This window comes from Hyla sarda, unplaced genomic scaffold (assembly GCF_029499605.1).
Source record: "Hyla sarda isolate aHylSar1 unplaced genomic scaffold, aHylSar1.hap1 scaffold_67, whole genome shotgun sequence".
Taxonomy (NCBI): domain Eukaryota; kingdom Metazoa; phylum Chordata; class Amphibia; order Anura; family Hylidae; genus Hyla; species Hyla sarda.
Genome location: NW_026610686.1, coordinates 722,877 through 745,419, shown reverse-complemented (window position 1 = coordinate 745,419; position 22,543 = coordinate 722,877). Strand labels below are relative to the sequence as shown.

The window sequence follows — 22,543 nt, the reverse complement described above, 5'->3', positions numbered from 1 at the left end:
ACCGACAGGTGCACAGCATCTAATTGTAACATCACCCAGCTTTCCCAGGATCAGAAAACAAGATTTTCTGCTTATCTTTCAGGAACTAGAACTATCATATCTTTGCAAATATCCCCTATAGATGAGCTTTAAACCAGGACTCATTTTATGCTTAAGTGGCAGAACAATAATCTGTTTTTTATCTTTATTATTTATCATTTTTATGAAATATTTTTATCTTCGGTTTAATTCAGTGAGGATCCTGCAGACAGCTCGTTTGTAATTATATACTGAGTAAATGTTTATATTTTAATGATATCATTTGATTTCTATTTTCCCACTGATTGGATACGACACTAATATTGTACATGACCTCGTCCGATCCCCTATTGTAGCGCTGCCTTATTGCTTTTATCTATTTATCTCTTTTTGTGTTCATGATTTCAGCGTCTTAAGAAAACGTTTCGCTTTGTAATAATCGCTTTCTTTCTCTCCTTGCAGCTTCTTCCCTCCGCAGCCGCCAGAGGCGAGGATTCTACCGCCAACCAACAGAGGTAACGCCATTATTGGTTTTTATTGTGTAATAGATTAGATAATTTGTCACAGTCCGAATCCAACAAAACCCGAAAAATCAGAGTGGGAAACAGGGAGCAGCCGACCTCCCGAAACTCAGGCCTCATTCACACAGATGTCCAGACCGTTAGGCGCCGGAATATCAGAATTGTACAGACGAGATGATGACCGTATTGTGTGGTCCTGCAGTATACATAGTGACCACAAGATGTCGCTCTCATCCTGCACAGAGGATTACAGGTCAGGTCACCATATTGTGTGGTCCTGCAGTATACATAGTGACCACAAGATGTCGCTCTCATCCTGCACAGAGGATTACAGGTCAGGTCACCATATTGTGTGGTCCTGCAGTATACATAGTGACCACAAGATGTCGCTCTCATCCTGCACAGAGGATTACAGGTCAGGTCACCATATTGTGTGGTCCTGCAGTATACATAGTGACCACAAGATGTCGCTCTCATCCTGCACAGAGGATTACAGGTCAGGTCACCATATTGTGTGGTCCTGCAGTATACATAGTGACCACAAGATGTCGCTCTCATCCTGCACAGAGGATTACAGGGCAGGTCACCATATTGTGTGGTCCTGCAGTATACATAGTGACCACAAGATGTCGCTCTCATCCTGCACAGAGGATTACAGGTCAGGTCACCATATTGTGTGGTCCTGCAGTATACATAGTGACCACAAGATGTCGCTCTCATCCTGCACAGAGGATTACAGATCAGGTCACCATATTGTGTGGTCCTGCAGTATACATAGTGACCACAAGATGACGCCCTCATCCTGCACAGAGGATTACAGATCAGGTCACCATATTGTGTGGTCCTGCAGTATACATAGTGACCACAAGATGTCACTCTCATCCTGCACAGAGGATTACAGATCAGGTCACCATAATTTGTGGTCCTGCAGTATACATAGTGACCACAAGATGTCACTCTCATCCTGCACAGAGGATTACAGGTCAGGTCACCATATTGTGTGGTCCTGCAGTATACATAGTGACCACAAGATGTCGCTCTCATCCTGTACAGAGGATTACAGGTCAGGTCACCATATTGTGTGGTCCTGCAGTATACATAGTGACCACAAGATGTCGCCCTCATCCTGCACAGAGGATTACAGGTCAGGTCACCATAGTGTGTGGTCCTGCAGTATACATAGTGACCACAAGATGTCGCCCTCATCCTGCACAGAGGATTACAGGTCAGGTCACCATAATGTGTGGTCCTGCAGTATACATAGTGACCACAAGATGTCGCTCTCATCCTGCACAGAGGATTACAGGTCAGGTCACCATATTGTGTGGTCCTGCAGTATACATAGTGACCACAAGATGTCGCTCTCATCCTGCACAGAGGATTACAGGTCAGGTCACCATATTGTGTGGTCCTGCAGTATACATAGTGACCACAAGATGTCGCCCTCATCCTGCACAGAGGATTACAGGTCAGGTCACCATATTGTGTGGTCCTGCAGTATACATAGTGACCACAAGATGTCGCTCTCATCCTGCACAGAGGATTACAGGTCAGGTCACCATATTGTGTGGTCCTGCAGTATACATAGTGACCACAAGATGTCGCCCTCATCCTGCACAGAGGATTACAGGTCAGGTCACCATAATGTGTGGTCCTGCAGTATACATAGTGACCACAAGATGTCGCTCTCATCCTGCACAGAGGATTACAGATCAGGTCACCTTACTGTGTGGTCCTGCAGTATACATAGTGACCACAAGATGTCGCTCTCATCCTGCACAGAGGATTACAGGGCAGGTCACCATATTGTGTGGTCCTGCAGTATACATAGTGACCACAAGATGTCGCTCTCATCCTGCACAGAGGATTACAGGTCAGGTCACCATATTGTGTGGTCCTGCAGTATACATAGTGACCACAAGATGTCGCTCTCATCCTGCACAGAGGATTACAGGTCAGGTCACCATATTGTGTGGTCCTGCAGTATACATAGTGACCACAAGATGTCGCCCTCATCCTGCACAGAGGATTACAGGTCAGGTCACCATAATGTGTGGTCCTGCAGTATACATAGTGACCACAAGATGTCGCTCTCATCCTGCACAGAGGATTACAGATCAGGTCACCTTACTGTGTGGTCCTGCAGTATACATAGTGACCACAAGATGTCGCTCTCATCCTGCACAGAGGATTACAGGTCAGGTCACCATATTGTGTGGTCCTGCAGTATACATAGTGACCACAAGATGTCGCTCTCATCCTGCACAAAGGATTACAGGTCAGGTCACCATAATGTGTGGTCCTGCAGTATACATAGTGACCACAAGATGTCGCTCTCATCCTGTACAGAGGATTACAGATCAGGTCACCATATTGTGTGGTCCTGCAGTATACATAGTGACCACAAGATGTCGCTCTCATCCTGCACAGAGGATTACAGGTCAGGTCACCATATTGTGTGGTCCTGCAGTATACATAGTGACCACAAGATGTCGCTCTCATCCTGCACAGAGGATTACAGGTCAGGTCACCATATTGTGTGGTCCTGCAGTATACATAGTGACCACAAGATGTCGCTCTCATCCTGCACAAAGGATTACAGGTCAGGTCACCATATTGTGTGGTCCTGCAGTATACATAGTGACCACAAGATGTCGCTCTCATCCTGTACAGAGGATTACAGGTCAGGTCACCATATTGTGTGGTCCTGCAGTATACATAGTGACCACAAGATGTCGCTCTCATCCTGCACAGAAGATTACAGGTCAGGTCACCATATTGTGTGGTCCTGCAGTATACATAGTGACCACAAGATGTCGCTCTCATCCTGCACAGAGGATTACAGTTCAGGTCACCTTATTGTGTGGTCCTGCAGTATACATAGTGACCACAAGATGTCGCTCTCATCCTGCACAGAGGATTACAGTTCAGGTCACCATATTGTGTGGTCCTGCAGTATACATAGTGACCACAAGATGTCGCCCTCATCCTGCACAGAGGATTACAGGTCAGGTCCCATATTGTGTGGTCCTGCAGTATACATAGTGACCACAAGATGTCGCCCTCATCCTGCACAGAGGATTACAGGTCAGGTCACCATATTGTGTGGTCCTGCAGTATACATAGTGACCACAAGATGTCGCCCTCATCCTGCACAGAGGATTACAGGTCAGGTCCCATATTGTGTGGTCCTGCAGTATACATAGTGACCACAAGATGTCGCCCTCATCCTGCACAGAGGATTACAGGTCAGGTCACCTTATTGTGTGGTCCTGCAGTATACATAGTGACCACAAGATGTCGCTCTCATCCTGCACAGAGGATTACAGGTCAGGTCACCATATTGTGTGGTCCTGCAGTATACATAGTGACCACAAGATGTCGCTCTCATCCTGCACAGAGGATTACAGGTCAGGTCACCTTATTGTGTGGTCCTGCAGTATACATAGTGACCACAAGATGTCGCCCTCATCCTGCACAGAGGATTACAGGTCAGGTCACCTTATTGTGTGGTCCTGCAGTATACATAGTGACAACAAGATGTCGCTCTCATCCTGCACAGAAGATTACAGGTCAGGTCACCATATTGTGTGGTCCTGCAGTATACATAGTGACCACAAGATGTCGCCCTCATCCTGCACAGAGGATTACAGGTCAGGTCACCATATTGTGTGGTCCTGCAGTATACATAGTGACCACAAGATGTCGCCCTCATACTGCACAAAGGATTACAGGTCAGGTCACCATATTGTGTGGTCCTGCAGTATACATAGTGACCACAAGATGTCGCTCTCATCCTGCACAGAGGATTACAGGTCAGGTCACCTTATTGTGTGGTCCTGCAGTATACATAGTGACCACAAGATGTCGCTCTCATCCTGCACAGAGGATTACAGATCAGGTCACCATATTGTGTGGTCCTGCAGTATACATAGTGACCACAAGATGTCGCTCTCATCCTGCACAGAGGATTACAGGTCAGGTCACCATATTGTGTGGTCCTGCAGTATACATAGTGACCACAAGATGTCGCTCTCATCCTGCACAGAGGATTACAGGTCAGGTCACCATATTGTGTGGTCCTGCAGTATACATAGTGACCACAAGATGTCGCTCTCATACTGCACAAAAGATTACAGGTCAGGTCACCATATTGTGTGGTCCTGCAGTATACATAGTGACCACAAGATGTCGCTCTCATCCTGCACAGAGGATTACAGGTCAGGTCACCATATTGTGTGGTCCTGCAGTATACATAGTGACCACAAGATGTCGCTCTCATCCTGCACAGAGGATTACAGGTCAGGTCACCTTATTGTGTGGTCCTGCAGTATACATAGTGACCACAAGATGTCGCTCTCATCCTGCACAGAGGATTACAGGTCAGGTCCCATATTGTGTGGTCCTGCAGTATACATAGTGACCACAAGATGTCGCTCTCATCCTGCACAGAGGATTACAGATCAGGTCACCATAATGTGTGGTCCTGCAGTATACATAGTGACCACAAGATGTCGCTCTCATCCTGCACAGAGGATTACAGGTCAGGTCACCATATTGTGTGGTCCTGCAGTATACATAGTGACCACAAGATGTCGCTCTCATCCTGCACAGAGGATTACAGGTCAGGTCACCATATTGTGTGGTCCTGCAGTATACATAGTGACCACAAGATGTCGCTCTCATCCTGCACAGAGGATTACAGGTCAGGTCACCATATTGTGTGGTCCTGCAGAATACATAGTGACCACAAGATGTCGCTCTCATCCTGCACAGAGGATTACAGGTCAGGTCACCGTATTGTGTGGTCCTGCAGTATACATAGTGACCACAAGATGTCGCCCTCATCCTGCACAGAGGATTACAGGTCAGGTCACCATATTGTGTGGTCCTGCAGTATACATACTGACCACAAGATGTCGCTCTCATCCTGCACAGAGGATTACAGGTCAGGTCACCATATTGTGTGGTCCTGCAGTATACATAGTGACCACAAGATGTCGCTCTCATCCTGCACAGAGGATTACAGGTCAGGTCACCATATTGTGTGGTCCTGCAGTATACATAGTGACCACAAGATGTCGCTCTCATACTGCACAAAGGATTACAGGTCAGGTCACCATATTGTGTGGTCCTGCAGTATACATAGTGACCACAAGATGTCGCTCTCATCCTGCACAGAGGATTACAGGTCAGGTCACCATATTGTGTGGTCCTGCAGTATACATAGTGACCACAAGATGTCGCCCTCATCCTGCACAGAGGATTACAGATCAGGTCACCATATTGTGTGGTCCTGCAGTATACATAGTGACCACAAGATGTCGCTCTCATCCTGCACAGAGGATTACAGGTCAGGTCACCATATTGTGTGGTCCTGCAGTATACATAGTGACCACAAGATGTCGCTCTCATCCTGCACAGAGGATTACAGGGCAGCGCAGTGATAATAACCCAACCACTTACCATGTACAATACTGGGGTCCTCCTGTGGGGCCCCTCATTCTCTGCATCCCCTATAGCAGTGCTAACCAAACTGACGCCCTCCAGCTGTTGTAAAACTACAACTCCCAGCAAGCCCGGACAGCCAACGGCTGTCCGGGCTTGCTGGGAGTTGTAGTTTTGCAACAGCTGGAGGTCCACAGTTTGAAGACCGCTGTCCCAGACCCGGCCAATCACTGTCCGGGCATGCTGGGAGTTGTAGTTTTGCACCATCTGGAGGTCCACAGTTTGAAGACCGCTGTCCTAGACCCGGCCAATCACTGTCCAGGCATGCTGGGAGCTGTAGTTTTGCAACAGCTGGAGGTCCACAGTTTGGAGACCACTGCCGTCATCTCCTGTGTCCTGGGCTGCAGACAGATGACATACAGGACCCCCGGCCATAATACCGTAATAACAGCTCAAGCCGCGGTCAGGGCAGGATTCCTGGAAATGGCGCCTCCCGGGGGATGAGCGGATTAGGAGCATTAGGTGATTGTATATGTCCACAGGAGGATTATGGGGGATGATCTTGTCTGCGCTGCCCGAGCCCACCACTAACCCAGGTCACATGACCATGACCTACAGCCAGCGAGGTCAAGGGTGAGGCCTGCACTACTGCCCCCAACTGGTCATGGGGATCACTGTATGGCCAAGTTCAATAATGATGCAGTGACTAAATAATAACACCCCCCCGAGCCAACCTGTACCATACAGTTCACTAGTAATACCGCCATACAGTGCACTGCTAACACCACCATACAGTGCACTGCTAATACCGCCATACAGTGCACTGCTAATACCGCCATACAGTGCACTGCTAATACCGCCATACAGTGCACTACTAATACCGCCATACAGTGCACTACTAATACCACCATACAGTGCACTACTAATACCACCATACAGTGCACTACTAATACCGCTATACAGTGCACTACTAATACCGCCATACAGTGCACTGCTAATACCGCCATACAGTGCACTGCTAATACCGCCATACAGTGCACTACTAATACCGCCATACAGTGCACTACTAATACCACCATACAGTGCACTACTAATACCACCATACAGTGCACTACTAATACCGCTATACAGTGCACTACTAATACCGCCATACAGTGCACTACTAATACCACCATACCGTGCACTAATAATACCACCATACAGTGCACTACTAATACCGCCACACAGTGCACTACTAATACCACCATACAGTGCACTACTAATACCACCATACAGTGCACTACTAATACCACCATACAGTGCACTACTAATACCACCATACAGTGCACTACTAATACCACCATACCGTGCACTAATAATACCACCATACAGTGCACTACTAATACCGCCACACAGTGCACTACTAATACCACCATACAGTGCACTACTAATACCACCATACAGTGCACTACTAATACCACCATACAGTGCACTACTAATACCACCATACAGTGCACTGCTAATACCACCATACCACCATACAGTGCACTACTAATACCACCATACAGTGCACTACTAATACCACCATACAGTGCACTACTAATACCACCATACAGTGCTCTACTAATACCACCATACAGTGCACTGCTAATACCACCATACAGTGCACTGCTAATACCACCATACAGTGCACTACTAATACCACCATACAGTGCACTACTAATACCACCATACAGTGCACTACTAATACCACCATACAGTGCACTACTAATACCACCATACGGTACACTACTAATACCACCATACAGTGCACTGCTAATACCACCATACAGTACACTACTAATACCACCATACACTGCACTACTAATACCGCCATACAGTGCACTACTAATACCGCCATACAGTGCACTACTAATACCACCATACAGTGCACTACTAATACCGCCATACAGTGCACTACTAATACCGCCACACAGTGCACTACTAATACCGGCATACAGTGCACTGCTAATACTGCCATACAGTGCACTACTAATACCGCCATACAGTGCACTACTAATACCGCCATACAGTGCACTACTATTACCGTTATACAGTGCACTACTAATACCGCCACACAGTGCACTACTAATACCGCCATACAGTGCACTACTAAAACCACCATACACTGCACTGCTAATACCACCATACAGTGCACTACTAATACCACCATACAGTGCACTACTAATACCACCACACAGTGCACTACTAATACCGCCATACAGTGCACTTCTTATACCGCCACACAGTGCACTACTAATACCACCATACAGTGCACTACTAATACCGCCATACAGTGCACTACTAATACCGCCATACAGTGCACTACTAATACCACCATACAGTGCACTACTAATACCGCCATACAGTGCACTACTAATGCCGCCATACAGTGCACTACTAATACCGCCATACAGTGCACTACTAATACCGCCATACAGTGCACTACTAATACCGCCATACAGTGCACTACTAATATCGCCATACAGTGCACTACTAATACCGCCATACAGTGCACTACTAATACCGCCATACAGTGCACTACTAATATCGCCATACAGTGCACCACTTATACCACCATACAGTGCACTACTAATACCGCCATACAGTGCACTACTAATACCGCCATACCACCATACAGTGCACTACTAATACCACCATACAGTGCACTACTAATACCGCCATACAGTGCACTACTAATACCACCATACAGTGCACTACTAATACCACCATACAGTGCACTACTAATACCACCATACAGTGCACTACTAATACCACCATACCGTGCACTAATAATACCACCATACAGTGCACTACTAATACCGCCACACAGTGCACTACTAATACCACCATACAGTGCACTACTAATACCACCATACAGTGCACTACTCATACCACCATACAGTGCACTACAAATACCACCATACAGTGCACTACTAATACCACCATACAGTGCACTACTAATACCACCATACCGTGCACTAATAATACCACCATACAGTGCACTACTAATACCGCCACACAGTGCACTACTAATACCACCATACAGTGCACTACTAATACCACCATACAGTGCACTACTAATACCACCATACAGTGCACTACTAATACCACCATACAGTGCACTGCTAATACCACCATACAGTGCACTACTAATACCGCCATACCGTGCACTAATAATACCACCATACAGTGCACTACTAATACCGCCACACAGTGCACTACTAATACCACCATACAGTGCACTACTAATACCACCATACAGTGCACTACTAATACCACCATACCGTGCACTAATAATACCACCATACAGTGCACTACTAATACCGCCACACAGTGCTCTACTAATACCACCATACAGTGCTCTACTAATACCACCATACAGTGCACTACTAATACCACCATACCGTGCACTAATAATACCACCATACAGTGCACTACTAATACCGCCAGACAGTGCTCTACTAATACCACCATACAGTGCACTACTAATACCGCCACACAGTGCACTACTAATACCACCATACAGTGCACTACTAATATCACCATACAGTGCACTACTAATACCGCCATACAGTGCACTACTAATACCGCCATACCACCATACAGTGCACTACTAATACCACCATACAGTGCACTACTAATACCACCATAGAGTGCACTACTCATACCACCATACAGTGCACTACTAATACCGCCACACAGTGCACTACTAATACCGCCATACAGTGCACCACTAATACCACCATACAGTGCACTACTAATACCGCCATACAGTGCACTACTAATACCACCATACATTGCACTACTAATACCACCATACAGTGCACTACTAATACCACCATACAGTGCACTACAAATACCACCATACAGTGCACTACTATTACCACCATACAGTGCACTACTAATACCACCATACAGTGCACTACTAATACCGCCATACAGTGCACTACTTATACCGCCATACAGTGCACCACTAATACCACCATACAGTGCACCACTAATACTACCATACAGTGCACCACTAATACCACCATACAGTGCACTACTAATACCGCCATACAGTGCACTACTAATACCACCATACAGTGCACAACTAATACCACCATACAGTGCACTACTAATACCACCATACAGTGCACTACTAATACCGCCATACAGTGCACCACTTATACCGCCATACAGTGCACTACTAATACCACCATACAGTGCACTACTAATACCACCATACAGTGCACTACTAATACCGCCATACAGTGCACTACTAATACCGCCATACAGTGCACTACTAATATCACCATACAGTGCACTACTAATACCGCCATACAGTGCACTACTGATACCGCCATACCACCATACAGTGCACTACGAATACCACCATACAGTGCACTACTAATATCACCATACAGTGCACTACTAATACCGCCATACAGTGCACTACTAATACCACCATACAGTGCACTACTAATATCACCATACAGTGCACTACTAATACCGCCATACAGTGCACTACTAATACCACCATACAGTGCACTACTAATATCACCATACAGTGCACTACTAATACCACCATACAGTGCACTACTAATACCACCATAGAGTGCACTACTCATACCACCATACAGTGCACTACTAATACCGCCACACAGTGCACTACTAATACCGCCATACAGTGCACCACTAATACCACCATACAGTGCACTACTAATACCGCCATACAGTGCACTACTAATACCACCATACAGTGCACTACTAATACCACCATACAGTGCACTACTAATACCACCATACAGTGCACTACAAATACCACCATACAGTGCACTACTATTACCACCATACAGTGCACTACAAATACCACCATACAGTGAAGTACTAATACCGCCATACAGTGCACTACTATTACCACCATACAGTGCACTACTAATACCGCCATACAGTCCACTACTAATACCGCCACACAGTCCACTACTAATACCGCCACACAGTGCACTACTAATACCGCCACACAGTGCACTACTAATACCACCATACAGTGCACTACTAATACCACCATACAGTGCACTACTAATACCACCATACAGTGCACTAATAATACCACCATGCAGTGCACTACTTATACCGCCATACAGTGCACTACTAAGACCACCATACAGTGCACTACTAATACCGCCACACAGTGCACTACTAATACCACCATACAGTGCACTACTAATACCAACATACAGTGCACTACTAATACCGCCATACAGTGCACTACTAATACCGCCATACAGTGCACTACTAATACTGCCATACAGTGCACTACTAATACCGCAATACAGTGCCCTACTAATACCGCCATACAGTGCACTACTAATACCGCCATACAGTGCACCACTAATACCGCCACACAGTGCACCACTAATACCGCCATACAGTGCACTACTAATACCGCCATACAGTGCACTACTAATACCGCCACACAGTGCACTACTAATTCCGCCATACAGTGCACCACTAATACCACCATACAGTGCACCACTAATACCACCATACAGTGCACTACTAATACCACCATACAGTGCACTACTAATACCACGATACAGTGCACTACTAATACCGCCATACAGTGGACTACTAATACCGCCATACAGTGCACTACTAATACCGCCATACAGTGCACTACTAATACCGCCATACAGTGCACTAATAATACCACCATACAGTGCACTACTAATACCACCATACAGTGCACTACTAATACCACCATACAGTGCACTACTAATACCACCATACAGTGCACTACTAATACCGCCATACAGTGCACCACTAATACCACCATACAGTGAACTACTAATACCGCCATACAGTGCACTACTAATACCGCCATACCACCATACAGTGCACTACTAATACCACCATACAGTGCACTACTAATACAGTGCACTACTAATACCACCATACAGTGCACTACTAATACCACCATACAGTGCACTACTAATACCGCCATACAGTGCACTGCTAATACCACCAAACAGTGCACTACTAATACCACCATACAGTGCACTACTAATACCACCATACAGTGCACTACTAATACCACCATACAGTGCACTACTAATACCACCATACAGTGCACTACTAATACCACCATACAGTGCACTACTAATACCACCATACAGTGCACTACTAATACCACCATACAGTGCACTGCTAATACCGCCACACAGTGCACTGCTAATACCGCCATACAGTGCACTACTAATACCACCATACAGTGCACTACTAATACCACCATACAGTGCACTACTAATACCACCATACAGTGCACTACTAATACCACCATACAGTGCACTACTAATACCACCATACAGTGCACTACTAATACCACCATACAGTGCACTACTAATACGACCATACAGTGCACTACTAATTCCACCATACAGTGCACTACTAATACCGCCATACAGTGCACTACTAATACCACCATACAGTGCACTACTAATACCACCATACAGTGCACTACTAATACCACCATACAGTGCACTACTAATACCACCATACAGTGCACTACTAATACGGCCATACAGTGCACTACTAATACCGCCATACAGTGCACTACTAATACCGCCATACAGTGCACTACTAATACCGCCATACAGTGCACTACTAATACTGCCATACAGTGCACTACTAATACCGCCATACAGTGCACTACTAATACCGCCATACAGTGGACTACTAATACCGCCATACAGTGCACTACTAATACCGCCATACAGTGCACTACTAATACCGCCATACAGTGCACTACTAATACCGCCATACAGTGCACCACTAATACCACCATACAGTGAACTACTAATACCGCCATACAGTGCACTACTAATACCGCCATACCACCATACAGTGCACTACTAATACCACCATACAGTGCACTACTAATACAGTGCACTACTAATACCACCATACAGTGCACTACTAATACGACCATACAGTGCACTACTAATACGACCATACAGTGCACTACTAATACCGCCATAGAGTGCACTACTAATACCACCATACAGTGCACTACTAATACCACCATACAGTGCACTACTAATACGGCCATACAGTGCACTACTAATACCGCCATACAGTGCACTACTAATACCGCCATACAGTGCACTACTAATACCACCATACAGTGCACTACTAATACGGCCATACAGTGCACTACTAATACCGCCATACAGTGCACTACTAATACCGCCATACAGTGCACTACTAATACCGCCATACAGTGCACTACTAATACTGCCATACAGTGCACTACTAATACCGCCATACAGTGCACTACTAATACCGCCATACAGTGCACTACTAATACCACCATACAGTGCACTACTAATACCGCCATACAGTGCACCACTAATACCGTCATACAGTGCACCACTAATACCGCCATACAGTGCACTACTAATACCGCCATACAGTGCACTACTAATACCGCCATACAGTGCACCACTAATACCACCATACAGTGCACCACTAATACCACCATACAGTGCACTACTAATACCACCATACAGTGCACTACTAATACCGCCATACAGTGCACTACTAATACCGCCATACAGTGCACTACTAATACCACCATACAGTGCACTACTAATACCGCCATACAGTGCACTACTAATACCGCCATACAGTGCACCACTAATACCACCATACAGTGCACTACTAATACCGCCATACAGTGCACTACTAATACCGCCATACCACCATACAGTGCACTACTAATACCACCATACAGTGCACTACTAATACAGTGCACTACTAATACCACCATACAGTGCACTACTAATACCACCATACAGTGCACTACTAATACCACCATACAGTGCACTGCTAATACCACCATACAGTGCACTACTAATACCACCATACAGTGCACTACTAATACCACCATACAGTGCACTACTAATACCACCATACAGTGCACTACTAATACCACCATACAGTGCACTACTAATACCACCATACAGTGCACTACTAATACCACCATACAGTGCACTACTAATACCGCCACACAGTGCAATACTAATACCACCATACAGTGCACTACTAATACCACCATACAGTGCACTAATAATACCACCATGCAGTGCACTACTAATACCGCCACACAGTGCACTACTAATACCACCATACAGTGCACTACTAATACCGCCACACAGTGCACTACTAATACCACCATACAGTGCACTACAAATACCACCATACAGTGCACTACTAATACCACCATACAGTGCACTACTAATACCACCATACCGTGCACTAATAATACCGCCATACAGTGCACTACTAATACCACCATACAGTGCACTACTAATACCACCATACAGTGCACTTCTAATACCACCATACAGTGCACTACTAATACCGCCATACAGTGCACTACTAATACCACCATACAGTGCACTACTAATACCGCCATACAGTGCACTACTAATACCACCATACAGTGCACTACTTATACCGCCATACAGTGCACTACTAATACCGCCATACAGTGCACCACTAATACCACCATACAGTGCACTACTAATACCGCCATACAGTGCACTACTAATACCGCCATACCACCATACAGTGCACTACTAATACCACCATACAGTGCACTACTAATACCACCATACAGTGCTCTACTAATACCACCATACAGTGCACTGCTAATACCACCATACAGTGCACTGCTAATACCACCATACAGTGCACTACTAATACCACCATACAGTGCACTACTAATACCACCATACAGTGCACTACTAATACCACCATACAGTGCACTACTAATACCACCATACAGTACACTACTAATACCACCATACAGTGCACTGCTAATACCACCATACAGTACACTACTAATACCACCATACAGTGCACTACTAACACCGCCATACAGTGCACTACTAATACCGCCATACAGTGCACTACTAATACCACCATACAGTGCACTACTAATACCGCCATACAGTGCACTACTAATACCGCCATACAGTGCACTACTAATACCGGCATACAGTGCACTACTAATACTGCCATACAGTGCACTACTAATACCGCCATACAGTGCACTACTAATACCGCCATACAGTGCACTACTATTACCGTTATACAGTGCACTACTAATACCGCCACACAGTGCACTACTAATACCGCCATACAGTGCACTACTAAAACCACCATACACTGCACTGCTAATACCACCATACAGTGCACTACTAATACCACCATACAGTGCACTACTAATACCACCACACAGTGCACTACTAATACCGCCATACAGTGCACTTCTTATACCGCCACACAGTGCACTACTAATACCACCATACAGTGCACTACTAATACCGCCATACAGTGCACTACTAATACCGCCATACAGTGCACTACTAATACCACCATACAGTGCACTACTAATACCGCCATACAGTGCACTACTAATGCCGCCATACAGTGCACTACTAATACCGCCATACAGTGCACTACTAATACCGCCATACAGTGCACTACTAATACTGCCATACAGTGCACTACTAATATCGCCATACAGTGCACTACTAATACCGCCATACAGTGCACTACTAATACCGCCATACAGTGCACTACTAATACCGCCATACAGTGCACCACTAATACCACCATACAGTGCACTACTAATACCGCCATACAGTGCACTACTAATACCGCCATACCACCATACAGTGCACTACTAATACCACCATACAGTGCACTACTAATACCGCCATACAGTGCACTACTAATACCACCATACAGTGCACTACTAATACCACCATACAGTGCACTACTAATACCGCTATACAGTGCACTACTAATACCGCCATACAGTGCACTACTAATACCACCATACAGTGCACTACTAATACCACCATACAGTGCACTACTAATACCGCCACACAGTGCACTACTAATACCACCATACAGTGCACTACTAATACCACCATACAGTGCACTACAAATACCACCATACAGTGCACTACTAATACCACCATACAGTGCACTACTAATACCACCATACAGTGCACTACTAATACCGCCATACAGTGCACTACTAATACCGCCACACAGTGCACTACTAATACCACCATACAGTGCACTACTAATACCACCATACAGTGCACTACTAATACCACCATACAGTGCACTACTAATACCACCATATAGTGCACTGCTAATACCACCATACAGTGCACTACTAATACCGCCATACCGTGCACTAATAATACCACCATACAGTGCACTACTAATACCGCCACACAGTGCACTACTAATACCACCATACAGTGCACTACTAATACCACCATACAGTGCACTACTAATACCACCATACAGTGCACTACTAATACCACCATACAGTGCACTACTAATACCGCCACACAGTGCACTACTAATACCACCATACAGTGCACTACTAATACCACCATACAGTGCACTACTAATACCACCATACAGTGCACTACTAATACCACCATATAGTGCACTGCTAATACCACCATACAGTGCACTACTAATACCGCCATACCGTGCACTAATAATACCACCATACAGTGCACTACTAATACCGCCACACAGTGCACTACTAATACCACCATACAGTGCACTACTAATACCACCATACAGTGCACTACTAATACCACCATACAGTGCACTACTAATACCACCATACAGTGCACTACTAATACCGCCACACAGTGCTCTACTAATACCACCATACAGTGCACTACTAATACCGCCACACAGTGCTCTACTAATACCACCATACAGTGCACTACTAATACCACCATACCGTGCACTAATAATACCACCATACAGTGCACTACTAATACCGCCAGACAGTGCTCTACTAATACCACCATACAGTGCACTACTAATACCGCCACACAGTGCACTACTAATACCACCATACAGTGCACTACTAATACCACCATACAGTGCACTACTAATACCACCATACAGTGCACTACTAATACCACCATACAGTGCACTGCTAATACCACCATACAGTGCACTACTAATACCGCCATACCGTGCACTAATCATACCACCATACAGTGCACTACTAATACCGCCACACAGTGCACTACTAATACCACCATACAGTGCACTACTAATACCACCATACAGTGCACTACTAATACCACCATACAGTGCACTACTAATACGACCATACAGTGCACTACTAATACCACCATACAGTGCACTACTAATACCACCATACCGTGCACTAATAATACCACCATACAGTGCACTACTAATACCGCCACACAGTGCTCTACTAATACCACCATACAGTGCACCACTAATACCACCACACAGTGCTCTACTAATACCACCATACAGTGCACTACTAATACCACCATACCGTGCACTAATAATACCACCATACAGTGCACTACTAATACCGCCAGACAGTGCTCTACTAATACCACCATACAGTGCACTACTAATACCGCCACACAGTGCACTACTAATACCACCATACAGTGCACTACTAATATCACCATACAGTGCACTGCTAATACCACCATACAGTGCACTACTAATACCACCATACAGTGCACTACTAATACCGCCATGCAGTGCCCAATGTTACCCCGTGACTCTCTGGCGCCCCCTGTTATCTTCTCTTCTCCCCGCAGGCAGGATGGCGGGGACCTGTGGAGACTGTGGAGGGCGGAGGTGCGGGAGCAGGTCCGGGCCCTGTGGCTTTTCCTCCAGACCATGGAGACCTCCCTGCCCGAGCCCAGCGACCCCTACTGGCAGGTGAGAAGGTGGGATACGTGGGTGGCTTGGATACAGCGGTATATGATGGGGGAAGTATCACACATGAGAGGCTGAGATACACTGGTGCTCAGCAGGGGGCGCTCTCCTTCCCAGTAGGACCCTGACCTCCCCTCCACCCCCGATCTCTTCCCGGACATAACTCTCCGCCGGGGTCAGGGGTCAGGGAAGGGCACAATGGCGCCTGTCATGCGGAATAATGGCTGAAATAATCTTCCCAGCACCCGGGGGAGGGGAGGGGACCGTATCCAGGAGCCCCGCAAACTATGTCTGCACTGATACACTGTAACAAACCTTCAGCTGTGTGAGGAAGACAAGCCCACAGGGGAGAGGTGACTGTAGGACAGGTGAATATAATCTATTGTTCTCTGTTATCAGCCATGTCAGGAGAGGAGAGGTGACTGTAGGACAGGTGAATATATCTATTGTTCTCTGTTATCAGCCATGTCAGGAGGGGAGAGGTGACTGTAGGACAGGTGAATATAATCTATTGTTCTCTGTTATCAGCCATGTCAGGAGAGGAGAGGTGACTGTAGGACAGGTGAATATATCTATTGTTCTCTGTTATCAGCCATGTCAGGAGGGGAGAGGTGACTGTAGGACAGGTGAATATATCTATTGTTCTCTGTTATCAGCCATGTCAGGAGGGGAGAGGTGACTGTAGGACAGGTGAATATATTCTATTGTTCTCTATTATCAGCCATGTCAGGAGGGGAGAGGTGACTGTAGGACAGGAGAATACAATCTATTGTTCTCTGTTATCAGCCATGTCAGGAGGGGAGAGGTGACTGTAGGACAGGTGAATATATCTATTGTTCTCTGTTATCAGCCATGTCAGGAGAGGAGAGGTGACTGTAGGACAGGTGAATATATCTATTGTTCTCTGTTATCAGCCATGTCAGGAGGGGAGAGGTGACTGTAGGACAGGTAAATACAATCTATTGTTCTCTGTTATCAGCCATGTCAGGAGGAGAGAGGTGACTGTAGGACAGGTGAATACAATCTATTGTTCTCTGTTATCAGCCATGTCAGGAGAGGAGAGGTGACTGTAGGACAGGTGAATATATCTATTGTTCTCTGTTATCAGCCATGTCAGGAGAGGAGAGGTGACTGTAGGACAGGTGAATATATCTATTGTTTTCTGTTATCAGCCATGTCAGGAGAGGAGAGGTGACTGTAGGACAGGTGAATATATCTATTGTTTTCTGTTATCAGCCATGTCAGGAGGAGAGAGGTGACTGTAGGACAGGTGAATATTTCTATTGTTCTCTGTTATCAGCCATGTCAGGAGAGGAGAGGTGACTGTAGGACAGGTGAATATATCTATTGTTCTCTTTTAACAGCCATGTCAGGAGAGGAGAGGTGACTGTAGGACAGGTAAATATATCTATTGTTCTCTGTTATCAGCCATGTCAGGAGGGGAGAGGTGACTGTAGGACAGGTGAATATATCTATTGTTCTCTTTTAACAGCCATGTCAGGAGGGGAGAGGTGACTGTAGGACATGTGAATATATCTATTGTTCTCTTTTAACAGCCATGTCAGGAGAGGAGAGGTGACTGTAGGACAGGTGAATATATCTATTGTTCTCTGTTATCAGCCATGTCAGGAGGGGAGAGGTGACTGTAGGACAGGTAAATACAATCTATTGTTCTCTATTATCAGCCATGTCAGGTGGAGAGAGGTGACTGTAGGACAGGTGAATACAATCTATTGTTCTCTGTTATCAGCCATGTCAGGAGAGGAGAGGTGACTGTAGGACAGGTGAATATATCTATTGTTCTCTGTTATCAGCCATGTCAGGAGAGGAGAGGTGACTGTAGGACAGGTGAATATATCTATTGTTCTCTTTTAACAGCCATGTCAGGAGAGGAGAGGTGACTGTAGGACAGGTAAATATATCTATTGTTCTCTGTTATCAGCCATGTCAGGAGGGGAGAGGTGACTGTAGGACAGGTGAATATATCTATTGTTCTCTTTTAACAGCCATGTCAGGAGGGGAGAGGTGACTGTAGGACAGGTGAATATATCTATTGTTCTCTTTTAACAGCCATGTCAGGAGAGGAGAGGTGACTGTAGGACAGGTGAATATATCTATTGTTCTCTGTTATCAGCCATGTCAGGAGGGGAGAGGTGACTGTAGGACAGGTAAATACAATCTATTGTTCTCTATTATCAGCCATGTCAGGTGGAGAGAGGTGACTGTAGGACAGGTGAATACAATCTATTGTTCTCTGTTATCAGCCATGTCAGGAGGGGAGAGGTGACTGTAGGACAGGAGAATATATCTATTGTTCTCTGTTATCAGGCATGTCAGGAGGGGAGAGGTGACTGTAGGACAGGTGAATATATCTATTGTTCTCTGTTATCAGCCATGTCAGGAGGGGAGAGGTGACTGTAGGACAGGAGAATATTATCTATTGTTCTCTGTTATCAGCCATGTCAGGAGGGGAGAGGTGACTGTAGGACAGGTGAATACAATCTATTGTTCTCTGTTATCAGCCATGTCAGGAGGGGAGAGCCGACTGTAGGACAGGTGAATACAATCTATTGTTCTCTGTTATCAGCCATGTCAGGAGGGGAGAGGTGACTGTAGGACAGGTGAATATATCTATTGTTCTCTGTTATCAGCCATGTCAGGAGGGGAGAGGTGACTGTAGGACAGGAGAATATTATCTATTGTTCTCTGTTATCAGCCATGTCAGGAGGGGAGAGGTGACTGTAGGACAGGTGAATATATCTATTGTTTTCTGTTATCAGCCATGTCAGGAGGAGAGAGGTGACTGTAGGACAGGTGAATATATCTATTGTTCTCTGTTATCAGCCATGTCAGGAGGGGAGAGGTGACTGTAGGACAGGTGAATATATCTATTGTTTTCTGTTATCAGCCATGTCAGGAGGGGAGAGGTGACTGTAGGACAGGTGAATATATCTATTGTTTTCTGTTATCAGCCATGTCAGGAGGGGAGAGGTGACTGTAGGACAGGTGAATATATCTATTGTTTTCTGTTATCAGCCATGTCAGGAGAGGAGAGGTGACTGTAGGACAGGTGAATATATCTATTGTTTTCTGTTATCAGCCATGTCAGGAGGAGAGAGGTGACTGTAGGACAGGAGAATATAATCTATTGTTCTCTGTTATCAGCCATGTCAGGAGGAGAGAGGTGACTGTAGGACAGGTGAATACAATCTATTGTTCTCTGTTATCAGCCATGTCAGGAGGGGAGAGGTGACTGTAGGACAGGTGAATATATATATTGTTCTCTGTTATCAGCCATGTCAGGAGGAGAGAGGTGACTGTAGGACAGGTGAACATATCTATTGTTTTCTGTTATCAGCCATGTCAGGAGGGGAGAGGTGACTGTAGGACAGGTGAATATATCTATTGTTTTCTGTTATCAGCCATGTCAGGAGGAGAGAGGTGACTGTAGGACAGGTGAATATATATATTGTTCTCTGTTATCAGCCATGTCAGGAGGAGAGAGGTGACTGTAGGACAGGTGAATATATATATTGTTCTCTGTTATCAGCCATGTCAGGAGGAGAGAGGTGACTGTAGGACAGGTGAATATATCTTTTGTTTTCTGTTATCAGCCATGTCAGGAGAGGAGAGGTGACTGTAGGACAGGTGAATATATCTATTGTTTTCTGTTATCAGCCATGTCAGGAGGAGAGAGGTGACTGTAGGACAGGTGAATATATCTATTGTTTTCTGTTATCAGCCATGTCAGGAGGGGAGAGGTGACTGTAGGACAGGTGAATATATCTATTGTTTTCTGTTATCAGCCATGTCAGGAGAGGAGAGGTGACTGTAGGACAGGTGAATATATCTATTGTTTTCTGTTATCAGCCATGTCAGGAGGAGAGAGGTGACTGTAGGACAGGTGAATATATATATTGTTCTCTGTTATCAGCCATGTCAGGAGGAGAGAGGTGACTGTAGGACAGGTGAATATATCTATTGTTCTCTGTTATCAGCCATGTCAGGAGGAGAGAGGTGACTGTAGGACAGGTGAATATATCTATTGTTTTCTGTTATCAGCCATGTCAGGAGGGGAGAGGTGACTGTAGGACAGGTGAATATATCTATTGTTTTCTGTTATCAGCCATGTCAGGAGAGGAGAGGTGACTGTAGGACAGGTGAATACAATCTATGTTCTCTGTTATCAGGCATGTCAGGAGGGGAGAGGTGACTGTAGGACAGGTGAATATATCTATTGTTTTCTGTTATCAGCCATGTCAGGAGAGGAGAGGTGACTGTAGGACAGGTGAATATATCTATTGTTTTCTTTTATCAGCCATGTCAGGAGGAGAGAGGTGACTGTAGGACAGGTGAATATATATATTGTTCTCTGTTATCAGCCATGTCAGGAGGAGAGAGGTGACTGTAGGACAGGTGAATACAATCTATTGTTCTCTGTTATCAGCCATGTCAGGAGGGGAGAGGTGACTGTAGGACAGGTGAATATATCTATTGTTCTCTGTTATCAGCCATGTCAGGAGGGGAGAGGTGACTGTAGGACAGGAGAATATTATCTATTGTTCTCTGTTATCAGCCATGTCAGGAGGGGAGAGGTGACTGTAGGACAGGTGAATATATCTATTGTTTTCTGTTATCAGCCATGTCAGGAGGAGAGAGGTGACTGTAGGACAGGTGAATATATCTATTGTTCTCTGTTATCAGCCATGTCAGGATAGGAGAGGTGACTGTAG

At 45.5% G+C, this 22,543-nt stretch overlaps 1 protein-coding gene across 5 annotated transcripts in view; it reads left to right on the top strand.

Moving 5' to 3' along the window:
* Positions 1–401: 401 nt before the first annotated feature.
* The window catches only part of LOC130343140 (microtubule-actin cross-linking factor 1, isoforms 6/7-like), a 262,925-nt gene continuing 240,783 nt past the window's right edge, over positions 402–22,543 (top strand). For 4 of the 5 annotated variants that reach the window (XR_008882553.1, XM_056554325.1, XM_056554323.1 and 1 more), the window contains exons 1-2: positions 519–533; positions 17,690–17,813. Coding sequence is in view for 1 of the 5 variants with exons in the window: in XM_056554326.1 (XP_056410301.1) it covers positions 17,772–17,813 (42 nt within the window). In the remaining 4 variants the exon portion in view is untranslated. Of the gene's footprint in view, positions 534–17,689; positions 17,814–22,543 lie in introns of all 5 variants that reach the window. The other variant, XM_056554326.1, reaches the window with a different exon arrangement.